We start from the raw sequence: 16,492 nt of genomic DNA, 5'->3' as shown, positions 1-16,492 counted from the left end.
AAGAATTCCTTCACAAACCATCTTGTTTACATTCTGTTATTTAAAAAAAATTACTTAAAAGTAATTACATAATTAAATTTTTACAAATCAAGAAAGCACAACCTCTTTTTCCAAGTCAAGATATCTCGTTGAAATAAATAGGGCTTCCAGTTCTAAATTTTCAGTCCACACATAGGACTTGAGTGGCAAATGCATCAGGTGCGTGAGGATTCATGACAATGGCTTCATGTCAGTGGTTTTCCCTAATAGCTTTTATCCATGGTTAGCACAATTTGGCACCAAAACCTGGTGACTATGGCATACTGACTCAGTCAGCTGTTTCTATGTATTATGTACTTATTGTACATGGTAATAATCTTCTGATCTGAATGCAAAAAAAAAATCACTGTACCTTGGTACATGTGTTAATAAAGGAATGATTGATTTCATCAAATTATCAACTCCATTTTATCACTAGCAAAAAGAGGAACAGATTTAATTTTTCCAAATGTACTCTAAAATTTATAACTATTTTGTTGAAAAAAAACTACCTCATTTTTATAAATCTATATATGCGTTGTGACAAGATGTAAAATCAGGCTGTGGTAATTACTTTTTCTGTATTATTTGCTCCACAGAAAAACACTATGCTTTATATGCTTGTGCTCTTCAAACTGCAGGAGCCTTTCTTTCATCAGTTTAAACTGCAGTTGAACAGTGACAGCTTTCCAGGTGTATTTTGCAAATTGGGGTTTAAATGTGGAACACATCAAATTAAAATTCAATATTAATTATTTTGTCTTGTTGCAATTCTGTGTAGCTTAAAGCAGCAAGGGTAATCGTCTAATTCATTCTATGTGTTTTCAGTGAACTTAATCATTATGTCAGTTCCTTAATAAAAGGTTATTATAGAAACAAAGATCCCAATTTTACATATGGTAGACATGAGAGAATTGCAGACGCTGGTCTCTAAGGTAGACTTGAGCATTCTTGACAAATGATGCCCATGCTGTGATCAGATACTCAACAAGAAATCTCGTTATTAACTAGGGCTGTATAGATAATTAGCACTTGGGCTTCAAATTTTAAATCTGGCTTGAGATGTATAATTTATCAAAAACTGTAGCTTGCTGTCAGAACCCTATAATAAGTGCACATTATTGATGAAATAAGATTAAACCAAGATCGAAGAGAATTTGGGCCATAGGTTGGAATTTGAAAGATCTGATTTCAATGTTTACAGTGTTAATTTGGTTTTTGAAAATATATAGTTCCTAAAAGATGAGCAGCTGCAGAATGAAACCAATTTTAAGGTATTTAAAAAAAACTACTCTATTTTGTATATTTCCATTCTTTTTATCAATTTTCTGCAATTTTCAATCTTTACTTTTAAAATTAAAATTTCTTTATACCACCTTTTGCTTTATTTGCTTTATACCACTTTTTACCTTCTTTACCGGTCTTTCGTTTAGATTTTAATGTGATTTTCCATGGTTTGAGAAGTTTTATGTCTGAAATTGCACTTGGATGTCATTTCTTTCACAGGTTCAAGATAAGGGGATATATTGGAATAAATGTTGCCCTCATTTTCCAGTTGAGTACATCAGTGAGGATGGGATCTGACTAGCATATGCATTTATCTGTGACATTTAAGTCGTGTAGGATGTGTTCAGATGTAGGTTGACTGGCCAAAATTCAGATGGTATCTTTATTGCATTTCTGCTGTTGCATCTCACCCTGTTAGTTTGCAGGTGTTTCCAGTACTGTCACTAGCTGTCCCTTGAAAATAACTATATTTTCCTATATACTATATTTTACTAAACACTTTTTAGTGGTGCTTTATTGTCATATATAATGAGGTGCAGTGAAATTCATTTTTGTATACAGTTCATTACGATTATCACTCAGATACCTTAGATAAGCATCTCAGATACTGCACAGTGTATAGTAATACACTGAGACAATATACAGAGTCGCCAAAATTGGTGCCTTTTTCAAGTCCCATTTATAGTCATAGAGTGATACATGTGGAAACAGGCCCTTTGGCCCAACTCACCCACACCAGCCAACAATATCCCAGCTACACTAATCCCACTTGCCTGCGCTTGGTCCATATCCCTCCAAACCTGTCCTATCCATGTACCTGTCTAACTGTTTCTTAAACAATGCGATAGTCCCAGCCTCAACTACCTCTTCTGGCAGCTTGTTCCATATACCCACCACACTTTGCAGGGCCGGATTTAGATGAAGAGAGGCCCTAAGCTGTTTCACTTGTGAGGCCTCCTCCGCATTGGTTTTCAGCGCTGGCGGCGAGGCAGCGACCGGACAGCCATGGCGGCCAAATCTCCCACAATTCACAGCGAGGGAAAAAGTGCTCAGCGCCGCCCAGTTGCCATTGCAGTGCGCATGTGCAGGGCGGCTGATGATGTGCTGGCCGTGGTTGTGCGCATGTGCAGGGGGAGGATGTGCAGGCCGCAGCAATGCGCATGGCGGCCTGCCGTGCCGGCGGCCTGCCGTGCGAGCAGAGCCCGGCGACCCGGACACGGATAGCTGGGGGAGATGGAGAGAGAGAGATAGAGAGGGGGGCCCGCCCAGAGTTGAACGGTAGGTGTCCTGCCTTGGCCGGAGGCCCCCCTAGACCTCGAGGCCCTAAGATTAAGCTTGTCTAGCTTATAGGTAAATCCTGACTCTTTGTATGAAAAAGTTACCCCTCGGATTCCTATTAAATGTTTTCCCCTTCACCTTGAACCTATGCCCTCTGGTCCTTGATTTTCCTACTCTGGGCAAAAGACTCTGTGTATCTATCCGATCTATTCCTCTCATGATGCAGGGTTCTTGACCTGACCATGAAGGCCCGTTGTCCTGGCAGCGTTGCAGGGTTGGCCTGACTAAGCGTAGCTATGGTGTCCTCCACTGCTCCTCTGCCACTGTTTCACCACTGTAGGCCGTGTCCAGTCCACACGCACAACCTCTTGGAGCAGGGCCCGGTCCAGCTGAGGCCCAGGCAGTTGCAAGGCCTCCAGAGGCTCACTGCAGCGCCAAGGCAATGCACTCCACTTCCGCAGCCGGTCTGCTTACCAGTCCTCCGTCCAGCTCCTTCCTCTCTGGGCGAGTCCGCAGTCCATGGTGGACCAATCGGGCCTACTGGGTGGGTTCCCGGTCTGGTCCTTGGCGAGCGAGCCGAGCTTGCTGGTGGGTTGGTTTTATATTTCCCCTTGGGCTTCAAATTGTAAATCTGGCTTTAGACGTATAATTTATCAAAAGCTGTAGCTTGATGTCAGAACCCTATAATAAGTGCACATTATTGATAGAAACATAGAAATTAGGTGCAGGAGTAGGCCAATCGGCCCTTCGAGCCTGCACAGCCATTCATTATGATCATGGCTGATCATCCAACTCAGTATCCCGTACCTGCCTTCTCTCCATACCCTCTGATCCCCTTAGCTACAAGGGCCACATCTAACTCCCTCTTAAATATAGCCAATGAACTGGCCTCAACTACCCTCTGTGGCAGAGAGTTCCAGAGATTCACCACTCTCTGTGTGAAAAAAGTTTTTCTCTGATGAAATAAGATGAAACCGTTGGGTCCCAGCATCACACGGGAGGGCTGGTCACCAACGTAATATTCCATTTGAGAGAATTTGAGCCACAGGTTGAAATATGATTATCTGTTTTCAATGTTTTGTGCTAATTTGGTATTTTGGAAATATAGTTCTTAAAAGATTGGTGGGTTCCCGGTGTGGGTCTTCAACCTGCGGGTGGGTTCCTGGTCCGGTCCTCGGCAGGTGAACTGGGCCTGGTGGGTCTGGTTTTAAATTTGCCCCTGTGCCCAACTGCTGGGGAAGATTTGCACTGCACTTCACTCTTGGAATCTTACACACATCTTACATTGATACTTAAAGTGCATATTTTGTTGATTGTTAGTTTAGAAAAAAAATAGGAGGAAGAACTGATACCCGAGAAACACACTGCACCAATTACTGTATAGGATTTGCAAAATTCTGTAACTAAAGTGCTTATTTTTTGTTTCATTTATGTAAAATAAGACCAATGTTGCTACATATTTGTACATATCTATCTAAAGATAAACCCTAAAAAAAAGTTAAATTTCTGGTGGCTTATTTGATAATATTATTCATAGCATTCCATTTAACAGACTGGGCTGTGAGAAAACAGTCAACTTCCACTCCTCAGAAAATTGGTAAAGCCATTTAGATGATAAACTCCAATCTTTGATGTTTGTGTTGGTTTATTATTGTCAAGTGTAGGGAGTTCCAATGAAAATCTTTGTTTTGTGTGCTATCCAGACAAATCAGACCATACATGAGTAGTGCAGTAGTGAAAATAAATGGAGTGCAGAATGCAGTGTTTCAGCTGCAAAATGCAGATTTTTTTTTAAAGTGCAAAGGCCATATTGAGGTAGATTGGGAGGTCATCCTTAGTATATGGGAGGTCCATTCAAGTCTGATAACTGTGGGGGAGAAGCTGTTCCGGAATCCCACTGTAGTATGATGATTTAAAGAGGCCTTATTTTATAAAAGGTAAACTCAAGTCTTTGGTGTACCGTGCCATCAGAGGTGGGGACATGTTTGGTTGCCAGTATATATGATGGGACCAATCATTTTTCACTCTGGTATAGTTTAGCGTACTCAACTACACCATAAAATTCTATTTTTGTGAACCTTTATGCTTTATTACATATTTCCTCTAGTCAAAGCATTAACTTTTAAATGTAGATCGTTATTTCTAGTTTCTGTCTTTAATCATGATTCCATAATTATCCTATCATGGTATGATATGGAATGCAAAGGTGATTTCTACAAATCTAAAACTATTATTCATTAAACCATTTAATTGAACATTGATGCGGGCATCCTCTACATTCTTTGCATAACCTATAACCTTTTTCATTTGCAATCAATAGCTTCAAGTTTAACTACTCTAGAGTTACGTTATTGGTACATCAAAGTAACAAACTCTTTCACCCATGTTCTGTCAAACCCGGTTTCAACTATCCATCACCAGTCACGTAACCAATAGAAATCGCCATTTTCTTTTTCCCAGATGCTGCTGTTAAAAGCTCCCATCCTTGTTTGCAATCCCTATTTTCTCTTCACTCGTCTTATCTTTATAACCTGACAGAGTTCACTTTCACTTGGTAGCAAAGTATACTACATTTTAATTGGAAATAATTTATTTCTCCATTCTAAATGGTCCCGTCCCGAAATGGCATCTGTCCATTTTCTTCCACAGATAAGATGCTGCCTGTCCCTTGTATTTCTCCAGTTTTGTTTTTACTCAAGATTCCAGCATCTCTTGTGTCCACTTTTTAATTATCATCAAATGACAAAAGCATTATTAGCCCGTTATTATAATTTTACAAGAGGCTAGAAAAATAATTTGGATGGTTTGTCATTTTATTAGTTGACAGGGTGTGAATATAGCTGCCCTGGTTAGGTTTGAAAAAATGGTTTTGAGACACTTGAACAGAAGCATCTTTATGAAGTTACTAGACTAAGTGGGACCCGTTGAGTCCCAGCATCACACGGGAGGGCTGGTCACCAACGTAATATTCCACCTCTCCACCAATTCCAATACTGCTCGCCAGTGGGGGGAGGGGGCTGTCTGTTGTGCTAGTATGGGTGTTGTGGGCCGAAGGTACTGGTTTCCAGAGGGCTAGTATAGACATTGTGGGCCATATGGATGCTTGGGCAGGCATCCAACTGTTGCAACAATTTTAAAAGCCAAGCCAAGGCAAACAATTGGGCTGCAGACACCCGACAACCAAAATTCATTTTGTGAAAACAAACTTTTTAAAAAGGCGAGGCAAACAATTCGGCTGCAGCCACCCGACAACCAAAATTCATTTTGTGACACAAGCTTGTTAAAAAGGCGTGGCAAACAATTGGGCTGCAGACACCCGGCAACCAAAATTCATTTTGTGAACACAAACTTTTAAAAAAGGGCTGCAGCCACTTTACAGCCGCATCGAGGGGACTCACCGTGGAGTAGACGTGCGTTCAGTGTTATTCGCAGCTCAGAGAGCCGTGACCCTCTCGCTTCCTGGGTCTGGCAGAGACTGAGTGAGGCACGACACTTCCTGGTTTTATAGTCCCTCCCCCTGCCGCCAGCGGGGGCAGCAGAGAGAATGGGGAATTGTGTAAAAACATTAATATCTCTCATTTTTAATCGACGGAAAAAATCCTCCACAATCATACGGCGGAGGGGGGCTCTGAGCGAGGTGGCCAAAAATGACGGCCGTAGGTGGCGGCGTTCTCTTGGAAATCGCAGCACAGTCGGCCAAAAGCAGTCAAGATCAAAGATTTAGTAATATAGATTCCTATGATGTTAGAGAGTTCCAGGATTTTGATTCAACGCAATTAAGGATTGTAATAGTTAAATTGCAATGCTGGTAATTCAGAGGTCTCGACTAATGATTCAGAAGCACACATTCAGATCAGGCTATGGCAGCTGGGGTATTTAGATTCAGTTAATTAAATAATCTTGAACAAAAACATCTACACATAAAGATGACTGTAAAACAGTAGAATTGTTGTAAAAACCCAGCTGGATCATGAATGCCTTTAACGAAAGAAATCTGAATCGTTATCCAGTCTGGGCTTCTGACTCCACATTGAAACTTATGCCTTTACTCTGAAATGTTGTGCATGCCACTCCGTTTTACTAAACTGCTACCACTGAATAACTTAATGGCATATTTGCTATTATTCACAAGAACCGTTCAGAGTCTCTGGTACATCACTGATTAACCTTTGGTTTGTTTTTTTCATTGATGGCGTTCTGTAATTCAAATCCTTTTGTTTCTTTAAGTGTGTAATGGAGAAGGGATCTCATCAAATAATAGTTGTCATCCTGTTTGGCATTTTTTTTTAAATGAAGAACAAATCTTATCCTTATTGTAAATTTATCACAGGAGATCATGATATTCTCTATACCCTGGACATTGCTGTCCAAATATAGTGCATGACTGTGTACCAAGTTAGCTCTGGAGGCTTCTGAATTCTAATGATGTTGGAGATATTGTGTGTCCTTCAGCTTGTTAAACTGACATGGCCACTCCATAAATCATAATACCTGGGTATCATAAAATCAATACAAAAATGCCAACTCAGCGTAAACCCCTATGTATTTTTTTTATCTTGCAAGGATCTAACAGTTTAAACTTCCAATCAAAACAGACTAGTTGGTTACATTGGATCAGAAAATATATTAAATGTTATTGTCAAAGAAACAAACCTTTGCAGTCAAACTTCAGGAATAGATTGCATTTTAGTGCTTGCTTTTGTGATCCAGTTATCTATGGAGCAACACGAGTCAACCTTCCCCCCCCCCCCCCCCCCCCCCCCCCCCTCCCCCCTCTCTGATACCGAACGGTCTGTCCTCAGCAGAGGCCTTACCTTTGTCCCCATCCGTCCCCACCTTAATGAGTTCCGCGCCCGCCACGATGTGGAGCTCTTCTTCCGTCGCCTCCGCCTCAAAACGTTCTTCCATGGGAAGGTCCTCGGGATGATCCCTTTTCCCATCTCCAACGGACCCCTTCTGGCTTTAGACCTTTTTATTTTAAACTGCCGACGGGACATCAACAGCTTCAACTTCTCCACTTCTCTGTCTCACTCTAACCTGTCTCCCCCCTGAACGTACAGCCCTCCACTCACTCTGCAACAGCCCAGACCAGACTGTCAAATCCGCCGACAAGGGAGGTGCCGTGATAGTCTGGCGCGCTGATCTCTACAAGGCAGAGCCCACGCGCCAACTCTCAGACACCTCCTCCTACTTATCCTTAGACCATGACCCCACAGATTAGCACCAGGGCACTATCTCTAGCACCATTCACCGACTTCATCAACTCCGGCTCCCTGCCCTCCCCCAAGCCTTCAACCTCATCGTTCCCCAGTCCCGCAAGGCCCGATTTTACCTTCTCCCCAAAATCCACAAACATGACTGTCCTGGCAGACCCATTGTCTGCCTGATCGTGCCCCACCAAACTTATTTCCACATACCTCGACTCCATCCTATCTCCCCCCCCCCCCCCCCCCCCCCCCCCCCCCCCCCCCGGTTAAACCCCTCCCTACCTATGTTCAAGACACCTCACACGCTCTCCGTCGTCTCCAGGAATTCCATTCTCCATGCCCCCATTTCCTCATCTTCACCATTGGCGTCCAGTCACTCTACACCACCATCCCCCACCAGGAGGGTCTCAAAGCCCTCGTGGGGGATGGAGGTGTAGAGTGACTGGACGTCCATGGTCCTTACCCTTCATATCTTTTGACTCCTCCCATTTCCTCCAAATACAAGGCGTAGCTATGGGCACACGCATGGGCCCCAGCTATGCCTGCCTCTTTGTAGATAACATCGAACATTCCTTGTTTGAGACGTACCAGGCCCCCATCCCTGACCTCTACCTCCGCTACATCAACGACTGCATTGGTGCCACCTCCTGCACCCATACACAACTCACTGACTTCATCCATTTCACCACTAACTTCCATCCGGCACTCAAATACACCTGGACCATTTCCGACACTTCCCTACCATTTCTTGACCTCACTCTCTCCATCGCAGGTGATAGACTTCTGACCGACATCCACTATAAACCTATTGACTCCCATGGCTATCTGGACTACACTTCTTACCACCCTGCTTCCTGTAAGGACTCCCATCCCCCCCCCACTCCAATTCCCCCGTCTACGCAGCATCCACCCGGGATGAGGTTTCCACACCAGGGCGGAGATGTCCTATTCTTCAGCACCATAAACATCTGCTCCCAGGATCTGAGGTGTTCTTCACACCCTGCTTCCTGTAAGGACTCCATCCCCCCCACTCCCAATTCCTCCGTCTACGCAGCATCTGCACCCAGGATGAGGTGTTCCACACCAGGGCATTGGAGATGTCCTCATTCTTCAGGGAATGGGGGTTCCCCTCTCCTACCATAGATGAGGCTCTCACCAGGGTTTCTTCGATACCCCGTGACACTGCTCTCTCTCCCCATCCCCCCCACTCTTAACAAGGACAGAGTCCCCCTAGTCCTCACCCTACTAGCCGTCACGTACAACAAATAATCCTCCGTCATTTTCGCCACCTCCAACGTGACCCCACCACTTGCCACATCTTCCCATCTCCTCCCCTGTCTGCTTTCTGTAGAGACTGCTCCCTCCGTAACTCCCTGGTCAATTTGTCCCTTCCCAACCGTACCACCCCCTCTCCGGGCACTTTCTCTTGCAACCGCAAGAAATGCTACACTTGTCGCTTTACCTCCCCCCTCGACTCTATCCAAGGACCCAAGCAATCGTTCCAGGTGCAACAGAGATTCACCTGCACCTGCTCCAACCTCATCTATTGCTTCCGCTGCTCTAGATGTCGGCTGATTTAAATTGGTGAGACCAAGCGTAGGCTTGGCGATCGCTTCGCCGAACACCTCCGCTCGGTTTACAATAACCAACCTGATCTCCCGGTGGCTCAGCACTTCAACTCCCCTTCCCATTCAGAATCCGACATTTCTGTCTTGAGCCTCCTCCACGGCCAGAGTGAGGACCACCGGAAATTGGAGGAGCAGCACCTCATATTTTGCTTGAGAAGTTTGTACCCCAGCGTTATGAACATTGACTTTTCTAATTTCAGGTAGTCCCAACTATCTCCTCCTCTTCTCAGCTCTCCCTCAGCCTTCTGGCTCCTCCTCTTCCTTTCTTCTTCCAGCCCCCCACCGTCACATCAGTCTGAAGAAGCGTTTCGTCCCGAAACATTGCCTACTTCCTTCACTCCATAGATGCTGCTGCACCCGCTGAGTTTCTCCAGCATTTTTGTCTACCAATGAGTTCAAACTTGTGTGGTTTTGTCCTCAAGGGAACAAAAAGAGCGCATTTTAACAGTTAATTGCTAATCCATTGAAAATATTTGGTATTTTCTGTTTGATTTGAATGAGATAATTCCCAAGAATTAGGAAATTAAGCTTGATTACACCTCCCTTTTAACATTCCCCCCCCCCCTCCATGTCTTCTATGAAAACATCTTTGAATTTAACCTCTATTTTGCATGTGGTTAATTCTTTAGTGACCAGCAACAATTGGGATGGAAATATCTTTTAACAGTACATCTGCTCTCCAAGCCCAGTCACCATGTTGCCATTTTTATCCTTGTTTATATTCCAAAATTTATCAAGGTTTATGACTGAAGCCGCTCGCCGTGAACGGGAACAAATGAGAAAAAGACATCAGGCCAAATTAACGCCAGCTCTTTCCAGTCCTGTGGGAAGAGGAGGTACGCCTGCATCACCTCACCCAGGCAATGGGACCGCAGCTTTTCCAGGAACACCACCAGTTACACCATCCTCTTCTGCCTGCAGTGGAACTCCAACTGGTAGGTTTCATTAATCAAGTAAACGTGCAGTAGCTTGACAACAGTCTGCTTTTGATAATTTTGCAAGAGGCAATTCACCACAGCATGTGTGTACTTGCATTTTAAATTGTGTTTGTGCAATTTTTTTGTTAAGTGGGACTAAATGAAACAGCAAATATTTGAAAAAAAAATCACCAGAACATATATACAGTGCCAGATATCTTTTTGATTCCATTTAATCTAATTTAGCTGAATTCCGCAATAGGATGCAAGGCATCTATAACTTATTGTAAATTGAGGTGGGTATCTCCTCCATCCATGAGTGATATTGAGGAAGGTAGACAAAAGTGCTGGAGAAACTCAGCGGGTGCAGCAGCATCTATGGAGCAAAGGAAATAGGGAACCCTTCTTCAGACTGTGATATTGAGGAATACTGGTAGAACACTTGTGATTATTTGAGATTTAAATTCAATGTAATTTAGATGGAATAAAGTGGTTTCATTCGTTTTAGAAGAGTGTTTGATTGGCATATGCGGTAGGAATGTAACCATTTTTTTTCTTGCTGCAGCTTAATAGACACGTTAACACAACAAATAAATATACAATAATTAATAACACAATACATTTTAGGTAACCTGTTTATATTAGTACAAACTGAACTATGTAGTGTAACCAATACAAAGTCAATAATAATCTGTTGCTGAGGTAAGGTTGTGGTTAGGGTCGTGCAGACTGTTTCAAGAGCCTAACGGTCGATGGGTCTTGAACCTGGAGGTAACGGCTTTCAGGCTCCTGTACCTTCTTCCCAATATTAGAAGCGTGATGAGAGCGTGACCAAAGAAGTGTGAGCCATTGATTATATTAGATGCCTCCATGAGGCATGTGTTCCTGTAGATCCTTTCCATGTTGGGGAGATCAGTATCTGTAATCGACTTGGCTTTGTTCACACCTCTGCAACCTCTTTAATTCTTGGGCATTTGAGTTGTAACCTATCGATGTCCTCTTCACAATACACCCATAAAAGTTCGATAAAGTATTCTGCGACATGCCAAATCTCAAACTTCTGAGAAAGTAGAGGTGTTGATGAGCTTTCTTTGTGATTACATCACTGTGCTGTGCCCAGGTTAGATCATCAGAATTGAAAGCTGTTGACTCTCTTCTCTGCCCTGCTGCCAATGAAGACAGGTTCATGGTTCCTCAGCTTTTCCTTGGTGAAGTCAACAATCAACTCTTTGGTCTTGCTCATGTTAAGAGCAAGATTATTATTCTGACCCCATTAAATCAGATTTTCAATCTCCTTCCTGTACCCTGACTCATCGTTACCTGGTATTTGTCCAACAATGCTAGGATTGATGGTGAATTTAAAGATCACATTAAACTTGTGTCTGGCTACACAGCAATGGGTAAAGAGAATGCAGAACAATGGACTGAGCACACAGCCTTGAGGTGTTTCGATGTATTTATGTCAACGGTGGTCATTTCAGAGTGGAGAGCCAGTGAAATGGCATCTGCTGTTCATCTGTGTAGCAGTAGGTGATTTGTAGTGGGCCCAGGACCTTACTAAGGTAGGAGTTGTTATGTGTTAACAAAGTTTTTGAAGCACTTCTTCAAAACTGATGTGGCTAACACTGGTCAGTGGTCATTCAGGCATGTCGCCTTGGTCACCTTGGGCAACAGTACTATGAATGTTCTTTTAAAGCAGGTGGGGTCTTAGTTTAGACTCCAAGCTTTAGAGATACAGCGTGAAAACAGGCCCTTCAGCCGACCAAGTAAGTGCCAAACAATGATCACTTGTCCACTAGTTCTATGTTATCCCAGTTTTGCTACACACTAGGGGCAATTTACAGAAGTCAATTAATCTACAAAACCTGCATGTCTTTGGAATGTGGGATGATGCCAGAGCACCTGGACACAATCACTGGGAGAACGTACAAATTCCGTACAGATAGCACTCTGGATCAAACACTGGTCTTCAGCGCTGTAAGGCAGCAACTCCACCACTGCATCACTGCCGGTCCTCAAATTATAGTAGAGGGAAGTTGTAGATGTCCACGAAAACTCCAGTTAGTTAGTCTGCACAAGTTTTAATAATGCGGCCATATGCACCGTTAGGGCTGAATGCTTTCCAAGGGTTCACCCTCCTGAAAGATCTTCTGATGTAAGAAATTTAAACTAGTTGAGTTTGGACATGAATTTTGGAGCTGGCACAGATTTGGAGTTAGGGAGCAGGACAATTTAAGAATAATAATTTTATATGAGGGGGAATTATTATAGTGTGGTTAATTAACTGAGATATAAATTATGAAAGAAACTGACAAAAATGAAATAAATACTGATTTAGGATGTAGTTGTAGAATATTTTTTAAACGGGAGTAATGCAACAAGAATGGGTTTATACGTGTTAGGATGGCCCTTGGCTTACATTGGCACAATCAATCTAATTAGCATTATGGAAGTTTTACATATTGAGGGTTCTTGTTTATTGAACTTTTTGCTGAATAAATGATAATAGCGATTTCTTCATGTTAATTCACCATTTTGTAACATAAAAAAGAGCATTTCTTTGTATAACATATTTCTATACCGTTCATGGAGTTCTAATCAAGATTGAAGTTTTTATTTTGTGTTGCATTTTCTGATATAGAGCTGAGAAAATGGTTGACATTTACTTGATCCACAATATTCTGTTTTTTAAATTTGCAAGTCATACATTTTGGGGAGAATCAATGCAAATTTAATCTTTATTTCTCCTCTATAAAATATACATCTGTGAATGTGCAGCTGGCTATTTGAAGACTGTAACATAAGCTTAAGATTTTAACCATCCAAGTAAAGTGCAACGCATTCAGATTCTCAGCATACTTGGTAGATCCAGTGTGCCTTCCTTGATTGATCACAACAGCTAAAGCATGGAAGCAACATGTTGATAAACTGATTTTATACAATGTGATCCTTTAAAGCAGACAATTTTGATTTGTCACAATGGTGTGGTTAATATTTTCATAGAGGAAGGTGCATTGTGTAGGCAGATGGGAGCCTAGGGGGTGACCTGGAGCTGCTCCATAGTAGTTTAATAAGGTTGTAATCAGATCACCATGCCGAAAGCTGCAGCTTGAGTTGCTTGCACGCAAAGCTATGCACGAGTTGCTGTAAGTTTTACTTTTTCTGAATATTGACGTTTCTGAATACAATTTGTTAATCAACTAATTGGGTTTTTTTTTTAAGAACTATATTGCATTAAATATTCTTAGTTGAAAATATAACATCAGTGTCACCTTATGGCCATAATTAAAATTAGAATTGGTTATTTTAAATCTCTTAGTTGAAAGAAGCCTTGTTTACACTCTCAATAGCTAGATTTTGCAAAGCAAATTCAAGCTGAAATATTTGCTTCACAGTTTCATGTACAATTCATGGCATGTATCTTGTTGCACAGCTGTGCTGCACATTAGAGAAGGCAAATTAACATTTGAATGTCTTCTGAAGTGGATGCTAATTGCCGACTGTTAATTACTGTCATTAGATAGGCTGCTAAGAGGTGCAACAAAGCATCAGACTCATGATCTTGTTGTTTGAAAATGATCTCCATCCAATGAAAAACATGTCACTTACAGAAAATGTAAATGTAAAATTTGCTGATGCAGTTGTAAATTTTACCATCAGTCGCCTTCTTCTGATGGAAGCATTCTTGACGCTCTTTCAGTGTTTAGAGTCGGAAAATAATGAATATCATTGTTCTATCATCAGAATATGCAAAGCTGAAACAGCTCCTACATATCTTTTAATTAAAGAAAATATAAGCAGACATTTTGCACAGTTATGTGACTGAACACGATGATTCAGTTTCATATTTGGTTGGTATTCAAAACAAGACTGCGCCAGGCTGCCAGTTGGACTTTAATGACCATCTTCATAAATTTAAGTCAGAAATAGGCTGTTTGCAACAATAATGTTAATAGGCTGCATTATAATGTTAGAGATAATTTTTCCATTGTTTCTCTAGTTTCGATAAACCCTTTTACTCAAGCAATTATGTTGGTTGTTTTTGTTTACATGTTTCCAAATTATCAGGTGATGCAACCTAAAAGTAAGATCACCTCATCATTTTCTGATCGCTTAACTGTTGTTATTGTTTTACAAGATTTCACGAGATTGTGGTTTTCCATGAAAGAATAAATACTATTTTATGTTCCTTCTACAATTTGCTCCTATTTTTCAGTCTAAAATGAAATGTATATTTTCTATTTGTTCATTGCAACTTTTACTATTTTTCCCTCACTTCCCCTTTTTCCTGTATATCACGGTGGGTTTCTCTTCTGCGCGTGTTGCTTGTTGAATGTTTAGTCTTGCTCCAGTTGCTTGGTTTAGTATGTTGCTAGTTGAAAATGATTCATTGCCCTGACAGATGTCTGGTACAGCTGGATGTGTCCTTGATCATCCCAAAAGTCTGGATGGCTCTGCCATTCAACATTGCCCAAATTATTTCTGTATTGACTGTAGAACCCTCAGTGACAGAACTGTAATGGCTAATTACCCAGGATACCTTTGGCAGCTCAAAGCATAAGTGGGTTTGCAATAAGTACTTGGAGAGTTGATGTGAATGCCATTTATTCATTATGGTTGCAAAGGGAAGATGATGTGCACAGTGGCGCAGCTGGTAGAGCTGCTGTTTCACAGCACCAGAGACCTGAGTTTGATCCTGACCTTGGGTGCTGTCTGTGTGGAGTTTGCACGTTCCCTCTGTGACCGTGTGGGTATCATCTGGATGCTCTGGTTTCCTCCCACTTCCCAAAGACGAAGTTGCAAGTTTTGTTGGATAATTGGACTCTGTAAATTGCCCAGAGCGTGTAGGTGTATGTGAAAGTGGGATAACATAGAACTAGCATGCGATGGGTGTTCAATGGTCGGCAGAGGCATGATGGGCCGAGAGGCCTATTTCTCAAAAAGAGAAGTTTATTTCAAGCGATTCATATAAATATAGATCCATTAAAATAATTAACCTTTTCCATGTGTTTTTTTCCTGAAACTTCAGGCAGTGAATTAGATGAAGAAGAAATTGAATGTGAAGATTCTGACAGTGATGAATCATGGACAACAGAAAGTGCTATTAGCTCCGAGACTATTCTAAGCTCAATGTGCTTGAATGGGGATGATGAGAAGCCATTTGCTTGCCCTGTACCTGGCTGTAAAAAGAGGTACAAGGTATGTATTGTGTCCAGTCAACAAGCTGTCCTTGAAGATGTCAATAAAAATGCACTTAAACAAAAGGTGGTGCATTTCTGTTTGCACTGCTTAACAACAAAGAGACAACAAGATCAATGATGTCATTACTCAAAAGTTTACAAATTAATAAGCTTTTGCTCATAGTGTTGCTATGAATCATAAATGTGTATTTGAATGAGGTTTTGGAGAGGGAATAGAGGGTACAAAATCCCATTCTGACTGTTAGTGAAGATGATGAGTTCCCCGGAGGCCAGACAAACCATAGTGGGAACAGCTTTTCACACAAAGAATACAGTAATTTGCCACATCCTGTCCAGGTCCTGTTTGAATGTCAGTCCTGTCTTAATTACCAGTATAACAAAGCTATTCAATGTTATTCTGAAATCTTTCTGGCTCCATGTCTGATGCACGAGAGCCGTCCAGCTGAATTGCTCAAACATCATTATTGAAAGAGCAAGCAGACTTGGCAGATTAATAGTCTTTGGAATGCCTGGTACGATGGAAGGAACAACAAATAAAGGGTAATGGTTTAGACGGAAGCCTAAACCAGATCCTCAGTAGGGGAAAATGTAAGGCTAACCTGCCCTGTTTGATGAGCTGCTAATATATAGTGGAGTGGGACTAACTAATTAATTGCAGAGTTTTTACATTAAACTGAAGTTTTGATTTTGGTAGACCAGAATAGCTGAAATAATGTTGTTAAGCTTGTACATTTGTCAGTAATTAATTGTGCGGCTATATTTTCAAAAATCAAACTTTCTAATTTTCAGTTTGAATTATTGTCAGCAAAGTGAAGAATTAAATTTTGGGTAATTTATTACCTCTTTGAGTATACACATTGGAGGGAGATCCCCTGAAAAACCAGTGTTATTTTGAGATATTTTCCATCTTAATAACCTGTTCCCTACACCACAGCTTCACAGTTGTTTTTCTTTAT

General features: G+C 41.7%; 1 protein-coding gene across 5 annotated transcripts in view; it reads left to right on the top strand.

The window, feature by feature from the left end:
- Window positions 1–16,492, top strand: part of LOC129698727 (juxtaposed with another zinc finger protein 1-like) — a 137,672-nt gene that overhangs the window by 74,015 nt on the left and 47,165 nt on the right. For all 5 annotated transcript variants that reach the window (XR_008723712.1, XR_008723713.1, XR_008723715.1 and 2 more), the window contains 2 exons: window positions 10,157–10,353; window positions 15,365–15,534. Coding sequence is in view for 1 of the 5 variants with exons in the window: in XM_055637928.1 (XP_055493903.1) it covers window positions 10,157–10,353; window positions 15,365–15,534 (367 nt within the window). In the remaining 4 variants the exon portion in view is untranslated. The remainder of the gene's footprint in view (window positions 1–10,156; window positions 10,354–15,364; window positions 15,535–16,492) is intronic.

Source organism: Leucoraja erinacea, chromosome 7, assembly GCF_028641065.1.
Source record: "Leucoraja erinacea ecotype New England chromosome 7, Leri_hhj_1, whole genome shotgun sequence".
Classification (NCBI taxonomy): Eukaryota; Metazoa; Chordata; class Chondrichthyes; order Rajiformes; family Rajidae; genus Leucoraja; species Leucoraja erinaceus.
Note: the sequence above shows the minus strand (reverse complement) of the source record. Positions and strands in the feature narration are given on the sequence as shown.